The 25,698-nt window shown below is 36.7% G+C and overlaps 1 protein-coding gene across 15 annotated transcripts in view; it reads left to right on the top strand.

Moving 5' to 3' along the window:
• Window positions 1-25,698, top strand: part of LOC120626713 (protein lap4) — a 130,794-nt gene that overhangs the window by 91,546 nt on the left and 13,550 nt on the right. For 12 of the 15 annotated variants that reach the window (XM_039894353.1, XM_039894350.1, XM_039894348.1 and 9 more), the window contains 16 exons: window positions 4,190-4,395; window positions 5,225-5,358; window positions 6,895-6,979; window positions 8,504-8,711; window positions 9,076-9,266; window positions 9,793-9,904; window positions 10,156-10,484; window positions 11,196-11,294; window positions 13,043-13,294; window positions 14,992-15,102; window positions 15,529-15,708; window positions 19,107-19,265; window positions 19,792-19,935; window positions 20,540-20,635; window positions 21,199-21,282; window positions 22,896-23,015. In XM_039894353.1, coding sequence (XP_039750287.1) covers window positions 4,190-4,395; window positions 5,225-5,358; window positions 6,895-6,979; window positions 8,504-8,711; window positions 9,076-9,266; window positions 9,793-9,904; window positions 10,156-10,484; window positions 11,196-11,294; window positions 13,043-13,294; window positions 14,992-15,102; window positions 15,529-15,708; window positions 19,107-19,265; window positions 19,792-19,935; window positions 20,540-20,635; window positions 21,199-21,282; window positions 22,896-23,015 — 2,510 coding nt within the window. Of the gene's footprint in view, window positions 1-4,189; window positions 4,396-5,224; window positions 5,359-6,894; window positions 6,980-8,503; window positions 8,712-9,075; window positions 9,267-9,792; window positions 9,905-10,155; window positions 10,485-11,195; window positions 11,295-13,042; window positions 13,295-14,991; window positions 15,103-15,528; window positions 15,709-19,106; window positions 19,266-19,791; window positions 19,936-20,539; window positions 20,636-21,198; window positions 21,283-22,895; window positions 23,016-23,923; window positions 24,040-25,698 lie in introns of those variants that run through there. The other 3 variants (XM_039894360.1, XM_039894356.1, XM_039894354.1) reach the window with 3 other exon arrangements.

The following is a 25,698-nucleotide window of genomic DNA, read 5'->3' as shown; positions in this document are numbered from 1 at the left end:
AGAATCAATTTATAATGGTTCAATAAATTCCTCAGCGTAAAAAAAATCTTGTTACTCTAAGTTTGGCGACAGTTATTTTAACAGCCATGCACAGCATTTTGAAATCAAACAATCATTTAATCTACTAGTATCGACGATCGATCTTTTCGTTGTTTTTACAGTAGGCAGTAGTTAAGGAATCGTTGTTTTGTTTTGATTGTTTGTTCCTATCAAGATATTTAATCGAAATAAAACAATTGATTCAACAATTATTATTATTTGTATTGATTTGTTTTGTTCTACGTATTGATTTCATCAAAATGAAGCCGTTAGAATGTACCGATCGTACTGATAACCTTTTATTATTGTTCCTCTTATTGTATCTGTTATGCTTGCTTAATACTGGTAGACGTAAATAAAAAGCCTTTGTAGTGCAGCGCCATAAATGCTTAAAAGCAATAAATCTTCATCTTCGTAAATTTAGGTAATAAAGGCTAAATTTCGTAAATTTAGGTATTTAATAAAGGTATTCAAATTTGATTAATTTAATAAAGGTATTAAAGGTAAGTCCACAGTCTGTATGAATTTCCAAAAACACAACAAAAGTAAAACTAGAGTCATTCAGATAATGGCAATAACCGGCTAGTGCCCTCGATCATGTCTTGTAAATTACGGAATTGTTCAAAGTCAAGGAATTTCACCTGCACGTCTATTAAATATGTGTAGTCGCACATAGCTACACCTGCTGTATTCTTGTGAAGTATACAAAAGCAGAAGTCAAATACCTTTGACATCATTATTTTTGCTGCCTACGCTAATCTAAAGGAGGAAGAAATGTGTCAACAATGATTAATATTTTATAAATTATTCACAGAAACTTCTTACATTGAAGCACGCTTTCCTTTTCTTTATATCATATTCCTCAACTGTCGATCAGTATGGAACATTACAGTCCGATAAAGCGATTTGCAATTTGTCATTGTTGTATATGAAAGATAAATGGAATAATTCCGTCTACTTTCACCTGTCTATTACATTACGGCTCTACTTAAATTACCACCATTCCTTGGAAAGAGCATTTCCCAATGAAATAACTTTACCAGCTGATAAATGATAGTCACGAATCCCTCTGTTAACTATCACGACTCGGTTCTGGGATACAATAGCAACGTTGTAATTTCATTTAGGTTATGTGAGGGGTGAAAGTATCGCAACTGATTGGCCATTGTAGTACACTCAGGATGCGGACGCGACAACTATTCTGGATCATGATTTCACTACGCTCGGTTCATTTATCTTGTCGTACCAACTGATTGTCGTGCGAACTCCAAGAAAGGCAAAACGCTCGCTTATTATTCAATTCAGCACCGTCTGTATTGAAATTTTGAGAAAGAGAAATCACGATTGAAATTCGAATGTGTGCCGTAAATACCTGTTACCTGTTACAATACCTGGCTGTGGTCTTAGCAGTGATCTACCTTAGTGGTATTATGTAAATGTTAACCACAAGTTAGCGCTCTACAAGCGTCTCAAATGTTACATTCTATAATTGTTCACCTTTTAGATAATGCACTGCATATATTTCAGAACGGTTTAAAAGCGCGATCTAAAGTATTCCAACAATTTAAAAGGACACATGCATTGTTCGTGACTGTTATTTGAGCAGCTCGTGATCCCCGAACGGCAATACAGTGACCTTGCAAATATGCTCTATATCGCCGAATGCATTGTTCATTATCGTCAAGGGAATGCCAATTACTCCCGTGTCGGACTCTTAACGACGCCTACACTCAATTACCAAGGGGTTTAACCTTGTTTTTTAATTATAGCGGTTTCTCTTAAGCGGACACAACTATACATGCCTGCTTCTTTATTATAATATGTCATATAAACATTGCTATGCTTAATGCTTTTCTCATCAATTATGCGGTCAAGTCAATCATTCTAACGTTAGAAAAGTAATTTTCTCGTGACAGTTTACAATAATAACAGAGATGCCTCTGATAATTATAGGTGCCCTGATGGGTCTTCCTAAGGTGTTTTTTTCTCTCTTGTAACTATTTTCTCATTTCTCCTCGCTATAAGATATTTCACCTATTACAGTAGTTATAAATATAATAACGCGAAGACACTTACCATAACTATCTGATAATCCCTGGTCGCAAAAAGGAATGTGGAATTTAAATGCGGTTTTTATACGAGTTGGTTCTCAGCATCTGAAATTGTTGTGCCTCGGGCATTTCTTTGTTAACCTCCCTGGCGCAGTAGTCAGAAAGAGCTCTAGGGTTCGACCCCGGCGGGGGCATTTTTGAAATTTCGCCATAACGACGAAGACATGCCGCCTAGCGAGTTAGCGTTCCGGGACGATGTCGCGTAGGAATTGATTATAGATATCGCCGACTTATCGCCTATTAAATATTATTACTTGTTTATTATTTGTGATGTGGATTCCGATTAGCTCATAATGCTGTTTCCAATTCTAATCACATATCTCCACTACGGCTCAGAAGTCGTATGATGAATAACTTAAACCATTTGCGTATCTCTTTGATGCTCGTAGAAAAAAAAGGTATTATGTGATATGATACACATCACATACAGATGGCAGGCAGATCAGAATACAGTTGTCACTAGCACCACTACTCTACCCACGGGTGTTGTACGAGGCGACTAGGAAAATATAACTTACAACGCGTAGCAGCCGTCCTCTGTGCTACTATACTACCATCTACTGCGACCATTCGTCTGCCCAGCGTGGTGATGATGGGCACACCCTCCCTTTAGGAGTTGTAGTTAGCCCAGCAGTGGCCTGTTTTTTTTATCTACTTCCATGCTTTAAATCCCCTATAAAGGATTCTGAAACCGTTAGCTTATTGCCCACAATAAAACACCCAATGTCCTAATACCACCCAAAGTACCTAATGAACTTAATATAGAACTCCTTTGATTTTTTTCGATCCCTTCTACGCAAAGGGTTTCACACAGACATCCTTTTTACTGCTCGATGCGTGGTATGTGTATGAATTTCAAAAAAAGAATATTGTTATTCACGCGCGTGTCCGGTTAAAAGCCGCACGACACGACGCGACGTAAAAAATACTAAGTAGATTCAATTAAAAATCAAACAACATTAATGAACATATTCCAGTGAATTTTAATAATTGCACCATAGAAAATGAGTAATTGCTACCATTATCAATAATTATTCCATTAATACTTAGTATATTTTATATGTATAATAATGGATGATATTAGGTTACAAGGACTGGCTGTTTTAAAGTTTAATAACAATAAACTAACTGTTTCAGAATATTTCAGAGGTTTCATATTATGGGAGTAGATAAAGACTTGTATGATACAGTTGATAACTAGGTATTAAAACGCTCATGTGATACTATTAACCTACACTCATGTTTTTAATACCCCTTATTATACAACAGTTGCATAAATAACTTTTATTATTTGTGTTTATTGCGGTAATAGATATACATATACTGTGAAAATCATTATTATTACTATATAATAGACTAAGCAGCTTTCGCTGATATAATTTCTTGTACTTTTGTCTTTTTGATATTTGTCGTCTATTCTTAAACTGATTCAGTGATACTGGCAGTAAGCGAATACTTAAGTATTATTATATTCGCCGTTTCACTCAATTATAACATCCGAGTGCGGAACGGTTTACGTCTAAGCGGTCTGTTTGTCTTCTAGTGCGTTTACTGTAAATGTCCAAACCAAAACCAAAATATTTATTATTTTAAGGATCGACGTCAGAAAATTAAAACAACATGTATTTTTGTTTGAAGAAAATAGGTTGTTCAGACGCCACATAATTCGGCATAAGGGCAAGAACTGGAGAATATTTAAATACTGCTATTAAAAAGTGGTGCCTTGATAGCCTAGTGGTTCACACCTCGGCTTTCCTTTCGGGGGGACCGAGTTAGATATCCGGCACGCACCTCTAACTTTTCGAAGTTATGTGTGTTTCTAAATAAATCAATTAAATATCACGTGCTTTGACGTGCATAATGTTTTCAAAGAAGTATGAAGTATACGAATCCTCATTTTGGCAGATTGATGGGCTACAAGCATAAACCCTTCTATTTCTAAGAGGAGACCCGTGTCCTGCTGTAGTTCATAATGATGATGATTAAAAGTAGTAGTAGTGTTTTAATAAGTTAAGTTAAATGTTTTTTTTTTATCACAGGCGAATCGGTCTCAGAGCGGGCGGACAGCGAAGTACGAATCGTGAACGACCAGCGATGTATAGAGGTGCGGATAGGTCGCGCTGCGGGAGGGCTCGGGTTAAGCATAGCGGGCGGCCGTGGCTCCACACCTTATATCGGTGATGACGATGGTATCTTCATTTCCCGGGTCACGCCGAGTGGACCGGCTTATTTAGCTGGACTCAGGGTAAGTATTATTTTACACCAGCTGTTGTCCACGTTGTTTTTGCGCGTTAATTACGTTTGTTTTGCTGGGATAAAAAGTAGGTTACTCCTTAAGTTCATTACTATACTACTTATACTTCTTAAATAAATACTGGAAACCAACAAACTCACTTTCGTTTATGAATTTAAAAATAATGTGCCGGATTTAAAATTAAGCTCGCATGCTGTGGCAGCTGTCAACTAAGACTGGTTTAATGTCGCCCAGTTGTGTGAGGCAGGGAAGTGGACACCGGATGGACATTCCACGCTGTATCCAATTACAGGATGGAGGATGCGTAACGTGGGTTCACACACCCACTTACACGCCCACCAATAGGATCCATAGCTTAGTTTTTCATAGCTCAATAAGTAAGGATTAAAATAGACGTCAATGAGTATAGCTACCAAAATAAAATGATTTTATTAGTTTCACACGTGTTTTGTGTCTTCGCACAGAGCGGCGTGCATTTCTTAAATGCAATAAAGCACTGCTTACCCTAAAAATAATCTTCTTCATCTTCTGCCATCTTCCTTATTTATGCCTACCGCGATCGTACACCATATGCATGTCACTGCAGTCTCGCTAATCTCTGATTTTAATTTAGCCCAAGTTCGGCCGTAAGACCCTAGGTACGTCCTATTGCTGAGAAGAAAAGAAGCCTTACGGCATGGTCGTCCATTCATCGTCAGCCAATTAACGCGAAAGCATTAATTAATTTAACGCGGATGAAAATTTTAAACAGGGCTACAGTACGAGTATTTGTTAGTTAAAAAAAAATATGTTTTTAATCTTTTTGTTATTTTTTTGTCAGGTGGGTGACAAAGTTTTGTCGGTCAATGGCACTTCAGTGGTCGATGTCGACCATTACTATGCCGTTGAAGTACTTAAAGCCAGCGGAGCTACCCTCACTCTAGTGGTGACGAGAGATTCACCTACATCGACTAGGTATGTTCACATTTATTTTCTTTTACTATAATTCACCTATTTCCCTCCAAACTAAGCTGCGTGCTATGAGTATGTGCGACTATAGTGCGAGGGTGGGTTGTTATACTGCATGTTTTAATACAGCGAGAATACACTTTATTGTAGCCCACAGAGAATTAGCACAAAACCTGCAAATGCAAAAGAGCTATAGCTAAATACCTTTTCCAGGCAACCATTGTATAATATGTATATTTTTAAGCATATTTTGCGTATGATTAAAAATATACATATAATACAACTATTAATTATATGTATATCCGAACTATAAACATACAAAAATACAAACCAATGCAACCCTAATATTCGTAAATGGATAAAACAAAATTATTATAAAGTAGCTCGAGAAACATATAATTATAGTTAATCTTACCGAGTTAGTGACCGTGCCGTGTTTTTTCATTTCTATAAGTTACTAGCAAGGAGTTTTATATAATTATTATATTGACTTTAGATGGAGTTTTTTAAGTAACGTTACATTTTCATACTTCAGTTAATTCTTCGAATCCGTTGAATTACTGCTTCTCATTTAAGTACTTGGTAATTAATATAATTTATCATGCGCTTTTAAAATCTATTTTATTTGCAAATCAATTTTAATAGTCTCTCTTATCTTAGTCGGATTAGTTAAACTAGTATCTTATTCATATATGATGGTGTGGTGACATTTCGTTATGTATGTTAAAATTTAAAGATATGCAGGCCGCCTTTCGGTAAGAGGCGGTCTATATTTTTTATTCTGTAATTTTAGAGATAAGCTATTAACTAACAAACGAGCTTTTCTACCGATGAATTATTATGGACCCACATTTATTTTACATAAATAAATTGGGTGCGTAATTTTAGTACCTAAAGGCCATAGAAAAATTCCCGAGTTATCTAGATCACTAAAATGTCACCGAGCATTGTATATAAATATGCTGGTCATTATATTAAAAATAGCATTAATCACTGACTGCTGCAAGTACTCTGAAATTATGAAATTTGATTTCTTGCTTACCGTTTTACCTGTAGTTTATAGACTCTCACGAAAACTTTTAATTTGCCTTTTTACTACGCCTAAGGTGTGGAAAGCCTTACCGGCAACTATCTTTAAATAACTTAAAAACTACATATCTAGGTGAGGCATTTTCAAAACAAGCGTGCCCCAACTTTCGCGTTATCACCGCTTGCCATTTACCATAATTGTCAAGTGTAAGACTGCCTATTTGATATCACTAGTTAGGCAGTAAGCGAATTACGACTGCAGTGCAATGTCATAGACTCGTGGATAATATTGATGCGACGAGCCGAATGCAGCTGACAAAACGTCAGCAATAACTCAGTGGATGCTCCAACGATTCGTGGATATTCACGGCGCGTTCACTGCCGACGTCATTAGCATTTTCAAGAGATGAAAAATGGGAGGCAGTTTTTATAGTTCCTGTGCGTCTTGCAGCAGTGCGCGATCAACTTATGTGTGTGACATACATTATATTATGATAAAAATCTTATTTTTAGAACGCACAGCCGAGCGCCGAGCGGTGCAAGCCATCACTCGATATCGAGTACTACAGATACCGTATCAACGTTGGAGAATGGACAGGTGATTAAATTCTTCACATAATCTCAGAGAAATTTACATCTATTTCAATATACGATATATATAAAGCGGTGATAGCCCAGTAGGTAAGAGTAAGACTTCACTTTCGGGGGGGCCGAGCTCGAAACCCAGCACGCGCCTTCTATTTTATGTGTGTTTAAGCAATTAAATTTCACTTGCTTCAACGATGAATTAAAACAACGAGGAGTTCCCCATAATGTTCTCAAAAGCGTGTGGATTGCACCAATTCGCACTGAGCCAGCGTGGTGGACTGCGACCTTAGCCCATTCCCATTGTGGGAGAGACCTGTGCCTTGTAGTGGGCCGGTAATGGTTTGATATGATGCTGATGATGAAATTAATCTAAAGATTATATATAATTGAATGTATAATGTTGTGTACATTATGCATAACTCGATCAATAAATTAAGAAGTGTTTTAATGAAAAGTCACAACATAACACCAACGCCATCAAGAAATACTTAGTAACAGCCCGGAGTTTGAAATGGGTGGTGATTCACCCCCGTGAAACGGCGAGCACGTTGACCTGTCGGTCTTGCGCTTCGGTCTTTCTGGTCGCGTCGGTCTGCCGTCCCATCGGACCCTGTCTGGGATGAATTGATCTTAAAATCTTTTGCACTGCTGATTGAGGCGATCACAAACTCATCCAAGCATTTCTCTTAACAGCTATGAAGGAGTTTTAACAAAATAAAATTTAATTCATTGCCCTTCCTTAGTCGGCTAGTTATTATAAACAAAACTTGTAATAATTACTCTTGTAATATAAAATTCTACTACGAAAGAATAGTTACTTTAAGTATTCAATGTTTGTATCAATTTATTTAACGTATTTCATTACTGGATTTGATATGAGACCATCCACAGAACATAGTTCATTAATCAAATAAAATGAGTAATGGTGCGTCTTTGTACTGAAGCGAAGACGAGCGGAACGGAGAGAAGACAGGAAATCACCAATTAGATTAATAGCAGATAACGTGGTAACATCTTCACGTTATCTATCAATGTTTGATGTTTTATATTTTAACGCAAAATAAAAACTGTTTCTGTTTGTTTATTAGAAAAACGGCATTTCATTCCGTTTTTTATTATTATATGTGATAATTTTACACTGTCTAACTATCACGGTTCATGAGATAGGTACAGCCTGGTGACAGCCGGACAGACAGGGACATACGGACGGACAGCGGAGTCTTAGTAATAGTACGCACCCTATAACGGAGCCCTCAATTTTTTCATATTTGTTAATGTCATCAATATCATTTTTTTTTTTTTATGATAATACAATTTTATCTAATACCAAATCCGTTTCAATACAGAAAACTTAGATTGTCAATGAAATCGTTTATATTGTTTCCTAATTTGATTGATCTATTAATAAATTAATCCAATCCGCTAAGCAAAAATACCTTCGAATTTAGCCTGGGCTTATGGTGGGCTCGTAATGGGTTATATAATGATGATGACCCAACTAGGCTGCTAAAATAACTCAATTAACTATTCTCAGGTGCCAACTGGACGCGGCCTGCCAATGAAGCCGCTTATCATCAGCAACCAATACGCGCAGGAGTTCGAACCTGATTTCAAAGAACAAGTCAACAACCAATCTACACCGATACCAGTTGCCAGCAACACTCCGTCCCCAACTCCGATCACGAACTACCAACGGTTGCAAGCATCTCCGCCACCCGCAACCCAACCTTACATACCACCCGGTGAGTAGACCTAGACCTTGAATATGAGTATATATAAACTAAGAAAGTAAAAAAATATGTTGGTTAATATTGAATAACTACTTCCCATAATACATATTATGTGAGCACCTTAAATGTAGCACAGCTGATGATTTGGTTGTCACCGCGTAATATTTTTCAAAAAGCATTGAACCGAGGAATCACAACAGCTATTCTTCGTTTCATTTTTTTTTTATGGTTACGAAACAGAATATAAGCGCTAATACGTAAAGTAGCACAGTAGGCATACCCAATTAAATCAAAAAACACCGTAACACCCCACCAGCGTTATATCCTCTTTCTAACTAGTGTTCCATGTGTAAGGAAAAAGATGTGTTGTTTTCAGCATACCAACAAAAAGTATTAGTTCACACAACGCTAATACGCGACGGTTCCGGACTCGGATTCAGCATAGCCGGCGGTAAAGGTTCTCCCCAGTACAGAGATGACAGCGACGCGATCTACGTGTCGCGGATATCACCACAGGGCGCGGCTTCCAAGGATGGCAAGATGATGGTCGGCGATAAAGTCGTCTCGGTAATTGTTTTTTGAACTGTTCAGTATTATCAATCATTTTTTCAGGCCTTCAGCACTCCTAGGAATAAGTGTTCAGAGATTATTTATTTGCCTTTTCACTGCTGTTCGGTTGGGCTGATGGGCTTTAATAATTAAAATCCCTTAGTGATAATAATCGACTGCTTAACGAGGGATAGGGTGAAGGCCAAATTTCATCCACCTATTATATATTTGTATTGAAATATTCTGACAGAAACGTCATTCATTCATTCATCAAATTTTTTATTACACAACCCAGCACCCTGGTCTAAGAGCACAACAAACTTAGCCAGGTTTTTTTTGTTATTACCATTTCACAGTCTAGTCAATGTTGAGCTATGAAGTTAGAGCAATTCATACCCAAGCTTTTTTATCATACATGTAATCTTTAAGCTTACGTTTTATAAACTACTACACTGATTATATAAATACTGATATAAATACTGAACTAGTGGAATAAAGTAAAAGCTACGAATTAATATTTTTACGGCAATGTTTTCTCTTTCAGATTAATGGCGTTGACATGGAGAAAGCTCCGCACGAAACCGCCGTATCGCTGCTTACAGGCCACGAACGATTTGTGAGACTTGTCCTGCAGCGGACAATCACACCGGAACAAGGTACTTTCATTATTTAGTAATGTATTCTCAAGAACTGCTTTAGGCTTTTGACGACGCCTGCTTTTTAAGGCTGACGAATAGTTTATTTATTTCTTTGTCAATCAAAAAAAGAAGAAAATTAATATTACTAAACTGAACTTTATTACTGGAAACTTTTTGATTTAATTTGAAATCTTTAATTCGATTGTTTACCTCTTTTTCTTCTGAGACCTATTTTGTGTCGAAATGTAATTTGTAATGTTCTCGTGTAGGCAATTCGCTCCCGCGCAAGTCTACGTCAGACGAAGTGAGAGAGCACAAGACAAGCCTGCCGAATGTGAACGTCACTCCGACACCGAAACCCACTGCTAACCACGTTCCGCCATTAATCGGCAACCACACCGCACCGCGAGTGTCCACGCACGTTGCACCGCAACCGTACACGCAATTGCAACCACAACCACAACCACAACCACAACCACAACCACAACCACAACCACAACCAATACCGCAACCACACTTGCAGCAAACACAAACATTTGCACCAACTACCGCGCCACCACAGCCGGCCCCGAGGAAGTTGAGTCAAACAAACGGAACGGTAAGGCTTCGATGTAGCTTATTGGTAGTGGCGAGCGGGAAGCGTTTTTTTTTATTTACTGGAGCTTATTTTCCCAACGCTTTTGGGGTTTTCGTCGAGATTATATACGCAAAATTACTATAGCATCGCCGTTATCAACCCAGTCGTCCCAACGTAAGCGTCGTAATAGATATGTGTCAAAGTCTTGCGTAATATCGATATCAACAGGTAGCAGTTTGTTTACCAGCGGTCTTTTTATCATAATTATGCATTTTACGTATTTGCTTTTCTCACTTCATTCTGAGTGCATTTGCGGATATGCAGTTAAAATCTTAAAATAGAACTTTCAAAAAATTCACAGTGTTAAAATTCATCGCTATCCATTCGCTAATATTTATTAAGCGCTAATAAGTTCTAGAGATAAAAAAGATTTTTTACCAGATGATTGCCACGTCGGTCTAGTGGTTAGCATGTTCAACTACGGATCACGAGTCTTTCCTATGGGAGACGAGGCCTGAGCACAGCAGTTGGACGTTAGTAGGTTGCGGGTTATGACCAGACGACTCTGATAACAGCGGTACTATACAGCTACAAACATTTTTGAAGTTATCTGACATTAAGAAAGTTTTGTATTTCGCCAGATTATACGTTGTAAATTCGCTAAGCTTGTAATGTAGAGTGCTTGCGAAAATGTAGTGCTCGAGTTATTAAAGGTTCGATTGTTGACTTCAGGCGGGCACGAAACCGGCAACTAATAGTACGAGCACGCCTCTAACTCCCGGCGCCAATAAATTGCACGGCTCTAACGACGACGTATTCGACGATATACAGGTAAGGTTAAGACGCAATTACCCACCGCTGTACAGAATTCACAGGTGACGGTCACAAAATAGTTTAACACGTTCACATCCATGCGCTTAAATTCAAGCTTATGTCATCTTTCTGCGTATTACATTCTTATTTCACGCCATTGTCTTCTGTTTTCATCAGCCGGACGATAGGGGCTACGGCGGATGTCTAGACCGTTGCGTCTCGAAATAAAGAGCTCATATTTCGGGAACGTAAGGTTAAAATATCTGAAGTGGTTTTCTATCGGATTCCGAATAACTTGTGCCTACATCGTTGTTTTAACTTTTTAATTTAGTTGTTTCATCTCTATTTTTATTTTTTTCCATTACACGATTGTGAGTGTGCATCGAGGAGAAGCTTTGCCCATGTTGTAAACGATGAAAGCAACAATAGCTCAACAGTTCGAAAGCTGATTGTGATCTGAAAGGTTACAATTTTGCTTTTTACACTGTTGGGATATTTTTGTATCGACTTACAACTTTTCTCCTACACGCTCAGGTGCGACGTTTCAGCTCTAATTTTTGCTACGAATTACTGCGATTTATATAGGATAATTTACTCATTAATGTATCAGGTACTCCTGTCAATTTTGAACTACTCAATGTCAACACCAAGGTAATCAACATTCGGGCTGGAATATCGCACCTTAATCGGATAGCTAATAATAAAAAAACGACGTCAAAGCGAACCAGCTGGACCAGGTGAGGTTATAATGCGGGTAAGAGCGGACGCACATTAGAGAGTCTTATCGTGTTTGTTTCTGAGGGCCAGAAAGAAGCCGGGACAAGTTTAAAGCCCAAATTCTGCCAGTCATTTTACTCTTTTTTAAGGTCAGTTAGAGTGCGTGCCCCCGTAAATGTAAACGTCTCGTTTTAGTGAGTAAAAGTTTCCCATGCTCCGCTATTCGCAATAAATTCAAGTGGATCGACTCTGTATTCACTCAAATCTTTATCGAACATCAGTTCTCTGACAATATTATGTGATCAGCCTATTAACATTTCAGGGAAAGCTATGATCACTTTAAATAAATAAATAAAATATACTACGACAACACACACAGCGCAATCTGGCCTCAAAGTAAGCGTAGCTTGTGTTATGGGTACTAAGATGAAGGATGAATAATTTTTATGAATAATATAAGTAAATACTTATAATATACAGATAAACACCCAGAATCTAAAAAACAATCGTGTCCATCACACAAACATTTCCCAGTTGCGGAAATCGAATCCACGGCCTTGTTTACTAGACTTTACTAGACTGGAGATGGCAAGTGTGCTGTTGGTTTTTGCCCGTTCCGCCATCAATCATCAAAACTTATTATTCAATCGAATGAACGTATACTATTTCAATAAGGTCGGTATTGAAGACATTATCCATTATCCCATTATAATTTACAAACGGGTCGAACTAAGAACATTTTTCCTTTTGACGTAAATAATTTACGTACAGGTACGATTGGAAACATTCCTCCATCGACGTGCATAGTTTACATAAGTGTCGGATTGAGCACATTCATCCTTTTGTCGTGGTTAGGTTCTTCCTCTTGGTCTAGTTAGATTACATACGGGTCGAATTGAGACCATTCGTCCTTTTGACACTCATAAAACGGTTCGAAGTTAGAACTTCCATCCTTTTGACATACGGGTGGATAAACTCCTACGATAGATGCAAAAGATCAAAAATGTGCGTCCGACTCTGCGATGCGATGTGAACGTGTTAACGCGCAGCCGGCGCGGGCGATGACGAACGAGGAGTTCCAAGCGCTGATCCCGGCTCACTTCCTGGGCGGGCAACGCGCCAGCACGCCCGTGGAACGCGGCGTGCGCGTTACCGTCGAGCGCGCACCACTGCCACCCGCGTTGCCGCCGCCACCCTCCGCGCTGGGCCGCGTCACCGAGACCATCACCAAGTCCACCTTCACCGAGACGACAGTCACCCGGATAACTGACAACCAGCTCGTCGCGCCGCTCATCATAGAAGTAAGAATTACGTATCGCGCACCATACGCTCTCGCACGTGCATACGGTGACGTTTGTGTATTGTTTTTATTTTTACAGCTTTATCTATAGTTAACTGGCGGGGTTTCGTCCGTATAAGACATTCTGAACAATCCCTTAACAACTCGACTGCCCATCAAGCTGAGTGGCAGATGCCTCTCACGCCTTAGCACGCTAAGGGTAACATAAATAATTGGAACTCGTTTGAAATGTCAAATTAAATCCTGCGTTGTTAAAAATCTGTAGGGAATACATAAGAGTTTACAGTTTAACACAATCTGCCAATAAGGTTAAACATCGCTTCCTGCGAGTGTGTACAGTTTACTGCATTTACACTAGACTTACACAAGTTTTACATAATACCTAAACTGTGCTGTTTCGAGATAGAAATTATAACGTACGTAAATTTTGCATAAACTTGTACGGATCAAACCCTTCAGTACGTGTGAGTTTGAATCATAAAGTATTTAGAATGTCAACGTCCCGTCTGGAAGTAATGATATAGTTAGTGTAAGCTCAGCTTAGTCGCTAGCTTTTGTAGATAGATTTTATTTCTGGATATCGCGAGTATATAATATGTTTAGCATCATTAAACTTTATTCTGTAATCAAATAGGTATATCTCATTCCATTAACGGCAGTATACGACAGCTTATGTCGTTTATTAACTCCTTATAAAAGTTGGTTGAATTGTTCTTTCAAAAAAATTACTAAGAGCAAGTTCTTCAGATTGCGTTAATACGCTTCTACAGCTGCAATATTTGAGGTGGAAAATTAGTAGTTTAGTACAAATCTGGCAAAGATCCTAATGTTTGCGCTCACCCGTGTATATTGCAAAAACCCGCGTATGTACGGATATACAAGCGTAAGAAGTGAAACTTTAGTGTCGTTATCAAACCCAAGGCCGATGGGGTTTAGCTCTAAAACCTGCACGATCCCATAGAGTTGGGTCGTTGAGTCCATTTATTTTGATCTTGTAAGGCCCTAACCAAACGCCTCGAGGCGTGCGTAATTATTGAAACCTACTCTTAACAAGTTTAATTTATAAATTGATTTTTGCCTGAGTGATTAGGGTTACAGTCTCCCAATATTGGGAAGGATGCTTTAACAGTAAAGGAAAACCTGCATAGCTGAGAGTTGTCCATAATTTGAAGGCCTATGAAGTCTACTAATTCGCAATTGGTCAGCGCGGTGGATTACTGCCTGAGCACTTCTCATTAAGAGAGCAGAGCTGGGTTTTGTAGTTGGCAGGTAATGGGTTCATAATGATGATAGAAGTTTCCCTCTAAAACGCTTCGTCATTAATGATATCAGGTTTAACTATTTAACATCACTGCCATCACAACTTTATTTAGCCTTCCATTCCTTGCCGAAAATAGTTTTATTCGAAAATCAAAAATGTTGTTAGGTGTGTGTTCTTGTATTTACGAGTAGGTTCGTAATATGGAGGGCATATAATAAAGGCGTAGTAATTAAGTTCTTCTGTATCTGTCTGCTATCATTGCAACTTCACGGAAAACGAGCTTCTTTCCGTGTAAGTTCGATGAATTTCATTTTACTCTACGATCAGTCTTCTTAAGTGATAAAGAATGTACATACGTAGATTGAGCTTCAAGCTTATTGGCTGTTCTCTAAGTTGTTTTGAGTATTTTGGTAGATATAAGATTTTCTTTGTTGCAGGATGTGGTCATGGTGAAAGAAGGCGGTTCCCTTGGATTTAGTATAATAGGGGGAACTGACCACTCTTGCGTGCCGTTCGGTGGCAAAGAGCCGGGAATATTTGTTTCACATGTAAGGATCTCTTTGTGTAATCTTTACAATTGTAATTTGTAGTTTGAGTATTTGTTTGTGTGCATCACTTAAAACCAACGGGACCAGTGAAGCGAATACGGTCTATTACTAACTATGCTCAGTAAGTGTGATTAAAATAATGTGAGACCTCTTGCGTGGTTACCTAAGGTCAAAAGGCTAGATTTATATTATATTGTTAACAAAATTTACTCATTGAGGTAACTTTAACCAGCTGTTAATCAGTAAACCATTTATATCTCCAGACAAGATATTCGTGGACGTGTTAAATTTCATCAAGATCGGTTTGTCGTTTGAGCCGAACATAGGTAACCAACAAAAAAAACATGCAGACATACTTTTGCATATATTTCATATTTATAATCATAATAATTAAAAAAAACAAAAACGAATTTTTCATTCAATCAGATCGTTCCTGGAGGTGTAGCAGCAAGGTCAGGCAAGCTTCGCATGGGAGATCGTTTGATCAAAGTGAACGGAACCGAATTGGTTGGCGCAACGCATCGTGATGCAGTACAACTACTTCTGCAACCGGGATCCACTCTAGCACTAACTGTGCGACACGACCCATTACCGCTAGGCTTCCAGGTCAGTGAGTTAAACATTCAATCGTGACACAGGATTCGCCATCTTTCATACTCATCCATTACACCATAAACTCCACCTTTGTAGTAGATAATTGCGATAGCGTTTATATTAGTAATTGTGTGAGCATAAGTAGCTGCCCATAGGTTTGCGATGTTGTAAAGTTGATGTTGTTTTAAAATTTAACCTGTATTGGATGGTATAGTTTACATCAATACATAAAAAAAACCTGGGTGAGTAAGACAACACCCCAATAAACAAGACTTACGAAGACCCGGAGTTTTCCTAGTAATTTCTTCTTATTACGTAAATAAGGTCAGAATTTTTTTAATTTTTATGGTATTATATTTTCGTCTAATGACCCCAAAAATATAAGGAAAATGTGCATGTAATGCACTTCGGACAGATTTTTTTGCCTTAGTATTAGAGACCAAAATATTGCATTTAAGTATTGGTAATTAAGCTCCATAACTATTATCGGGATTTTCAAATTTTCCCCGGGCTAGTATAAAAAGTGTAGTTTAAAACCTGAAAATTTCTTCCGACGCAGGCGTAAACCCTAACAAGGTTTTAGGATTTCATAGAATCCCTTTGGGATAGGAAAACTGCACTGTATATCAATCTAGGACTCACTAGTTTCAAACTCATCTGGGATCTTTAGTCACTTCCCCCGACAAGGATTTTTCATGCACTTCATATTGCAATGACACAAGCTGCCAGTACGACTGTCTAAAGAAGCCTCAGCAGTGTATCATAGCCTGTCGTTGGACTTATGCCGCCTTATTTTAGCTATTATTTTGCGGAAATGGCGGAAAACATATTTCCAATTCTTGTTACCATAAATACTTGTACAGAATAGAGAGGACAACGAGGGAGGAAGAAAAAGACTATTCTAGTCGTTTATTTTTTTGCCACCGACTCATATGAATCAACGGCATATTAAATCTAGTTAAAAGTAAATGAACATTAATGATGATCAATCTTTATTTATATTAACTCGGAATTGTGTTAATACTGTTTATTTGGAAATTAACTCCTTAAAACACAAGTTCTTAAGCTATAAATACATAATATTAGCTGACTTTGATGATCGAGGTAATCAATACATAGGGATTGTCTCTAATTTAGCGATTTGGAACAGACATATATAATTGTATACATGAGCGTGTGTAAACCTTCGACAATTATTTTATATGACTTTTATTAATATATATTCGCGATATCAAACTATTTGTGAATAGCTTAATTTCCCTGATCCATTATTTATTCGACTTACTTCGATTTCTTCGGTTAACTTCGACTACAAATATTTTATAGTTATAAGTTGGTACTTGTAAGCACACTTTCCAAAACCTAATACAAAATTTTATTTTTTGGATTTGGCGATCCTGTGTCATGCGTGCAGTAAGTTATTGTAAACACGATTGATTGCAAGGAGTGAAAAAGGCTTTTATATTTTGTGACTTATACCGTCGCATTGCAACTAAAGTAAATAATGTAATTTCATACATATATGTTTTGTAACTGGTTAAAAAAGTTGCCACATATGCATGTTTGCAAGTTATCGGGTTTGAGAAAAGGACATGAAAATAACTAATGAGTATGTAAAGTAGAAATGATACTAACGCTTTCGTAGTTTTTGGCAAAATATGAGCAAATAATCATGCGTAGTGCTTAACACTGAGATACATGAAGGATAAAGCCGTCAAGTTCTATCTGTCGCTTCATACTTGCAGGATATGTTTAGAACTAAGCTTGTAAATCTAGAAGTTTATATTGATAAAATGTTAATTTGTTGTTATATAACTTATTTTGTTCCACACGTGCACACTACGGCCAACACAACACAAATTCAGGGTCTCGTTCAAGTTGAGATTGTTCACGCAACTGTAAGTGTGATCGTCGCCTGACGAGCTCGACTTTCTGTGTGTTTATCAGATTATTTTATGTGACAATTCCCCCCTCCAGAATAATGTGTGCTCCAAATACACCGTAATATTTTGCTTCGTTCTTTTAGACTGTGACTATTATCCCGTTATATTGATTGCTAAGTTATATTTTGTAAAAGTTTAGCTTTAGGTTCTAAATCCTTTCAAAGCTTAAGACTACTTAAGACCTTCTTATTTTATTATCTGTTGCCCGGTGGCCTTAGCACCGAACTTGTGATTATAACACTGCGATTATCGCAATTGTTATTGTTGATTGATTTGATTGTACTCTTGCGCATTTTGATTAATGTATCATGTAAAATCTTGGGTTTCGAACAATCAATTGTTCATATTTGAGAACGCATTCTAGGTGGATTTGAAGCAAGAGTGCTTAGTGTGTGATTTATATAGGAGTATATCTTTAAGGAGTATGCCCATCGCATTGACTATATCTCGATTGTATTTAATATGTCTCTTAAGTATATATATTTTCGTGTGACTTAATAAAAATATTAAATTGAAATATTGAAGCGTCAAAAAAAATCTTATATCATTGACTGAATAGTGAGTGTCAGTTGATCTTATATCATTGCGATTATCACACTGTCGCCGTCAGAGTTCCGTGCTAACCCTCTTCAGTTCCCTAGCGATTATTAGTTGATTCCGTGTATACCATATATTTTAATTGGTGTGCATAAGTATGTTTCGATGTCAATAATGCATGCTAGTATTTGCTTTGCATGCATATATTTACGTGTTCCTAGCGACTTAGATAAACCGCTTATATGGTTTGTATAAACTGAAATTTGAAACTTGAAGACTTTATTTAAATAATGCCTTGGTCATATCGTGATCTCATATTATATTAAGAGTTCTATACCCACGTTCGGGACAAAACACATAAGTCGTTTGTCTGGTGGGAGCCTATGGCCTCGGCTAGCTACCACCTTGCCGAGTATTATAATTATATATTAGCGGTCTCAACCATCTTAGACTGCATCATCCATTTACCATCAGGTGAGATTGCATTCAAGGGCTAAATTGTAGTTAATGAAAAAAAGTAATAGTGATCGTGCAAATGAGGTAAGCTCGTAAAATAAGAAAAAGGTACTGGTGTGTCAAGATTGCTATATATATATTTTGTACATTAAAGACATTTTCATTAATAATATCGGGGTTCTGCCAATATGAGATTGCGATTCTACCGAGCAGTTTTATATATTTTCTGGGATTAGCTCGGACCGAGCGACAAACTGTGCAAGCATAGGCGAGCACTTTTCGCATGGACAGTAAAATAACTTTCATCTGAATTGCGTAAGGACGATGTTTGATAATGCGTTTAAAACTTGTTCAACTGTGCTTTGCAAAGTAGGAAGCTTGTTCTTCGATGACCTTTAGTTAAAAATATATGCAGTTTATCATTAAAGTACACGCTTCGTTGATATTAGTATAACTTTTTTCTCGATTTCACAGGACTTAACAATAGTAAAGCAAGAACGCGAAAATCTGGGTATGCACATAAAGGGTGGTTTGAACGGGCAGCGCGGGAATCCCAACGATCCTAACGATGAAGGAGTTTTTATATCCAAGATCAATAGCGGAGGTGCGGCAAGGAGGGACGGCAGGCTAAAGGTTTATTTTTTTCTATTTACCACTGAATAAATCAGTTTCTTATACGACTTTTTTGTAGGAACAACAATATTCTAATAGTAGATTAATTTGTAAAGAAAATATTCTTGATATAAAACTAAGTTTATCTTTTCAAAAAAAAAAATTTGGTTTAAACACGGCGTGTCTAGCATTACTACGTCATTATTCTTTCTTATTCTGAGAGGAAACAATGTATAAAATCTATTAAACATCAAACTCTCCAGCTCTCCATATTAAACTGAACTGATTTCCTTTTCTAAATTTAGTTCGAGCCAATTTTTTGGATTGTCAATAGGCATTCGCATGGCAATTAATTGATTATATCGTAATATGATGTATTCAAATTCAAATTCAAGCAAGACCTATTTTAGATAAACCGCAGCGAATTTTTGGGCTGTGCATGTTTAAATTGGCAAATCAGTAGTCTTTAGCGTACAGCAAACTTTTCATTTGCGATATAATATGCACGCACCATTAAAATACAACTTATCAAATGAAATGTTTGTAGGTGGGAATGCGTCTCCTAGAAGTGAACGGCGTTTCACTATTAGGCGCAACTCACAACGAAGCGGTGAACGCATTACGTTCAGCGACGAACGCACCTTTACATTTAGTCGTATGCCACGGTTATTCAAGACCTGAAAAATATACCGTAAGTACTACTGATAAGGTTAGTTCCATGAATCACACAAAATATTTTTTCGAGACTTAAGTAGATCATATCCACACAGAGAGCCTTAAGTTAATTGCACATTGCAACAAGAGGGCAACGCATAATGTTTTTTTTTCGGATGCGGTCATCTCGTTCTACCGACTTCATAAGCATTTACTGGAAAATAAGCTACGTTCGACTCTAGTTGTAACGTGCGGCTAACTTAATTAGAGCAAGTGCTTAATTATTTTCTGAGTGAAATACTTAGACTTCAATCATTACCAGTTTGTAATTTACCAGTATTGTTTTGTGTTTTTTTTTTGTTTCAAGAAATAAAACATATCATTGTAGCAATTCAACTTAATTGCAAAGGGCTTGAGGCTTTCCTTTTTCTTTATTTTCATGTTATTTCCGTTTAGTAACACGCAATAATCGAAACACATTGCATAATATTATTTGACCGGCATTGGTTTATTTGAAGGTAAAGTATTTTTTTCTATAATCATTGCCATTATTATATTAAAAGCAAAATAGGCAAATGACCTTCAACTAAGCCAATTGTAGAGTAGTAGTTCACGAGTGAAACACGCGCATGTTCGAACAGACCGGCAGCGAGAGCGGGACAGCTGAAACGGGCGGCTCCCTCTCACACTCCACCTCGAGTTTGGACCGAGACGACAAGTTGCATCAACACCAACAGGTTTAAAATCGCTAGAATTCTACATTACGTTGTTTGAACCACCTAGAATAGAAGATATTTTTTAGGTCATTGGTATATGTATGCAAGGCTAGATGGAACTCTTATGACGATGAGGTGTAACTGTATTGATAGCAAACAAATAAACTTTTGTTGTATAACTTTTGCCTGAGATAAATAGTTTTCGAGATATAATAGATATATTAAAAATAGAGGTATTAAAAATACGCGGTTACAACCATAGCATAACCTGTGTTTAAATTTTAGTTCGCCGTGAAAGACGCCGATCATTTGATTTATAGCTACTTAAGAATAAAAATTTGTATTTTCTTCGTATATGAGTATGCAAACATTTCTATCGAGTATGCAAACTATACCAACATAACTTAGAAAACGCACACGCACTTTTGTGTTCAAAATAAAGTTTCATGTATCTTTCACAAAATGCCTGCTGAGATTTAAAAATAAATTTAGTTTAGATCTGCTGCATACATAGTATTACTTTTTTTGTTCTTGTGAGATAAGTATGATTTAATTGGTTTTATAGACTCTGTTTTCTCATACAGGAGCAACACATACGACAGGATTTAGTAGAATTCGAACATGAGAAGCAAATCGCTGAGATGAGAGAAAAAACCACACCAGAAAAGGTAAATAAATAATTAAATACTACATAGTAATATTTTGCTTAAGGTTGAATGCTCGTTTTTTCAAATTAAATACTTTTAGCGGTCCCTCGCGTCTTCTTCCGCGCATCGCACGCATCGGGATCTCTCGAAATGAATATTTTTTGCAGATTTTGCAACATTTCTCACTGATGATCGTAGCTAGGCCGTTGTAGCTATTGGTCGTATCGCGATGTTATATAGTCCTATTTCCTAAGATTAACGCGTTCAACAAAACAAACTCAAAAGTTATATAATATTATAGCTGACCCGTGCCTACTTTATTGGGTGTTAAACATTTTTACTCGTGTCCAAATTATGAAATTATTTCCTGACTTCTAAAAGGAGGTTTATATTATGAAATCCCTAACATTCCCACCCCTTAGATGGGGACACTTTCGGGGTACCTAATCTCTGGATTTACTGAACCGTTTTTGAAAATTGTCACAACAGTGGCAGAGTCACAAACTAAAGAGCCATTTACATGATGCAAGTTTCTTGCCTGTTGCATACAATAAAATTGAAGCAATAAATTACCTGCCTACCTGGTCTAAACAGTACGTAACATTTTGATCTTTTGCGCAAGTTTTGCTTGCCAAAATTTTCTTGGTGTAAACAGCACATACAAAAATTTCTTATTTCTTTTCTTTTTTTGTAATTTCCTTAGGTCCCAAACCGTCAACTCCAAATTCTTGTGCAAATGCTACAAGTGCAGCATTACGTGCATCACGATTCTTGTAATTCACATTTTCAGTGTCCCACAAACACTCATGACTGCGATAAATCTCAACAAAACTTTATTAAGTCAGCAGAACCAAATTTTAACACTTTTTGACTCATATTTTTTAATAAACAGACTCTTTACAAAATCTTCCAAAACTTGAATGAAAAATTTGACAACGCAAATACGTGCAATACTTGAAGCAACCTGCCAATGAATGGTACACGCACATACAACTCTCTATTTAGACAAGTCAAAACTTGAAAGCAATAATCTCCTAAACATTATTGTATTGGTCTAAACAGAAGACATTTGCAACTATTTTTTGTCAAGACTTGCATTCAATAATTGCGTTCAATTTTTTTACTTGTATCCACGTGTAAACAGTTGCGTACAATTCTTGAAGGGTAATTAACGCACTTAATTTATTGCATTCAATAATTGCACTTGAATGTACGAGAAAATTGTATCGTCTAAATCACTCTTAACAAACTTTTCCTCTTTATAATATTAGTACTATAGATAAGTTTATATTTTAAAAGTTTTGCAAAAAAATCTCGATTGGCTGCAAAAGAAACAACAACGATAAAATCAACTTAGCTATCTCAAAATACAATGAAGTCATTACTAATGTTATAATCAGTAAGTATCATTAGAATCTTCATTCAAAAAAATCTCCCAAAGGACACACCAATTTTTTCGAAGCGCCTCTAAAAAATGGTCAGTATGACCTTGACCTTTTTTTTAGCTTACTGGTGTCGGGGCGCATGGCTAGGCGGATGAACAGCGTCGATTCACTATTTTCTTAACGCGAATTGATTCGGTTTACCCAATTGATTAAAAGGTAAGCCAATACTAATCATAAAGTAATTATCAGGTATTGGACATCGTACACGCGGTAGAAAGTATCGCTTTGGACCCCGCACCGCCCATCTCACCGGAGCCGCAACACAAGACGACCACCGTCGTTATGTCCAAACACACCCTTCAACCTCAGGTACGCGTCTCTTTTAATAACAACTCTCGTGCTGAATATATCTGAACTACTCCCAGTTAACGCTAGCCTAGCTCTATCTAATTTAGTTATATTGTATGATAGTAATTTTAATTAGTTTTGTGTACAAAACATCGCTAAATACATGAAACAATAATATATAATTTACCTCAGCTATCAATATTCTAATGGCTTTCGCCAAATTATTTATAATTATATTGATTAAATACGTAGTAAAGTCGCTTATAAAGTATGTTCTATGAAATCTAATTATTTGTAGCGCTAAGTTATATGTAATAAAAAGATTGATGAAGTATATTGCATGATATTGAGTGCAGTTTTGTAGCGAAGTAAAATGTATTTTTGATAACGATTTACAGTTTTCTTATGCACGTCGGTTCTTGATAGCATGCACCCTGTATTATATAGCTTGCATGAAAATATTATTTCCTATCTTGAATATAGCAAGTAATTTACGTATATTTTGATTTATATTTAATATATCTTCCAAAATAAATGTTATTTACTATATATTGATGTAATATATTTTGTCAAGCGGGAAGGGTTTAAACTATATAGTTCTTGGATTGAATATATTATTTAGATTTCCGTATGGTTTTGTTTTTAGTTCTTATAAAATATTTCTATCCGTAGTGACTGGCTACGAGTATGTAACGTAGCTAAAAACTGCATGATCCTTCAGCTCAAGTATGTGTAAAAAATCTCAAAATTGGAACTTTACGATGTACCCTCCTTTTGAACTTCAACTCCATAGCATAAGTATATTTACATGATTATTCCTAGCTTATATCGATGTCGTTATGTGTTAGCCAACTAGTTGCCGTTAATGAAATATATAGTTATAAATGTCGAGACAACTGTACTGACTATACGTATTCCGTCCATTGCAGAATGCATACCCTGACGGAATGGAAGGCAACACATAGTACAGCAATAATACATCTGTCCAATTAGTGTATATAGATAATAATATACAGGCTTAAAGAAAAAATATCAGAAAGCTGTCGGCCTTGTAGTGTCTATCATTAAAACTTTTTTTCGATATTAATTTATTTCATACGTAAAAAATGGAACATTGAATATTTCACAAATTATCGAGTAAAAAAAAGTGAGCTTTATTGTAAATAACTATAGGCCGAGAGTTTGTTGGTATTTAACCCTGTATACGCGGGATGAGCGTCGATATTATAATTATTTATATAAAAAATTGTTATAATTAAAATCTATTAATATAATACCTTTTTAAATGACTTAAAGTTTCGATTGATCTCGTTCAGCATTTTCCTTAATAACAAAACAACTTCTTACGCACGATAAGATCAAACGGAATTTTACTATATTATTTAAATTTTTAAAGAATTTTGGTTAGTATATATTCAATAATGTATACATACTGTGACATTCGCCATTACCTTTTTGTGGTATGTATTATGCATGACTCTATTTTGGTAATTTATCAATTTGTGAAAATGTTTATTTTAAAAGATAACGTTACTTATATATATATCTGTAATGTATGTAGTAATAATCGTCTTACAATTTTTGGTAGGTTTAGTTAAACTTATTCCTAAAGCGTATACTTATGCGTAAAGAGGGAGAAGTAGATCGCAGACTGCTGTGAGAATCGCAAGAGTCTCTCCAGCTGGTTCTCTTTATCATCATATATATATACACCGATGGAGGTTCTCCAGTGGATGGAGATATTTTGAAAGGGTTTCCAAATTCAAAGGTCTGGTGCCTTGCCGTCTCTCTCCATTCCAGCATTTTGGGGCTCTTATGTTCATCGGTCGTCCAAGCTATTGCCATTTAGGTTTGTCAACACATTTAAGTCGGTAATTCTACTCATTTTACGAATCTCTTCATTTCTGATTTGACCTCGTAGATATAACTTTATTTTCAACCCACCACCGGGCCAGCAAAGGGCACGGGTCTCCTCTCAAAATGAGAAGGGTTTAGGCCGTAGTCCACCACGCTGGCGATGTAGGTGCACTACCACAATTAGTTCCTCTATCGCGCGCTGAGGGAGCTTTAACATCAATATAATAATAAAAGCGCTTGACAAAATAATGCGGGTCAGTCTTTCAGCACTGTGCGATCGCTTTAACCATTAAATGCCTTTCGCTGTGAAATGATTTCCACCCTCGATAGCGTACTGTGTATGAATGTGAACTCTTCCATCTATATTATTAACATTATATTATTATAAATAAGCCGTTAAAAGAATACGTTCCTGACAGGTCGTGATTTAATGGACTATGTAACTTTGAAGTGGCGTTGATAAGATTTATTTATCTAGTTTTTTTTATCACTGCTAATGAATTCTACATTCGACATTATCGATCCACTGCCGGTCCACCACAGGGCAATGGATCCCCTCACACAATGAGAAGGTTTCAGACCGAAGTTCACCACACTGGCCATGTGCGGATTTACTGTTAAATGATTGTGATTGATTTATAGTTTGTTCATTGTATGTTGATTGAGTGATTTAATTGCTTAAATTAAAAACGACAACTCTAATATGTTAAGGTGAACCAAGAATAAATGATCATTAGATGCTGTATCATTATTTAATACTTATTAGTTATTTTTTTTATAAAAAAACATTATATACCTATTTAATTATTGAGCTGTCAGGTTATGCGCATTATTTACTATTGTTTTA

The sequence above is a fragment of the Pararge aegeria genome, chromosome 10 (genome assembly GCF_905163445.1).
Source record: "Pararge aegeria chromosome 10, ilParAegt1.1, whole genome shotgun sequence".
Taxonomy (NCBI): domain Eukaryota; kingdom Metazoa; phylum Arthropoda; class Insecta; order Lepidoptera; family Nymphalidae; genus Pararge; species Pararge aegeria.
This window is presented reverse-complemented; position numbering and strand designations above follow the sequence as displayed.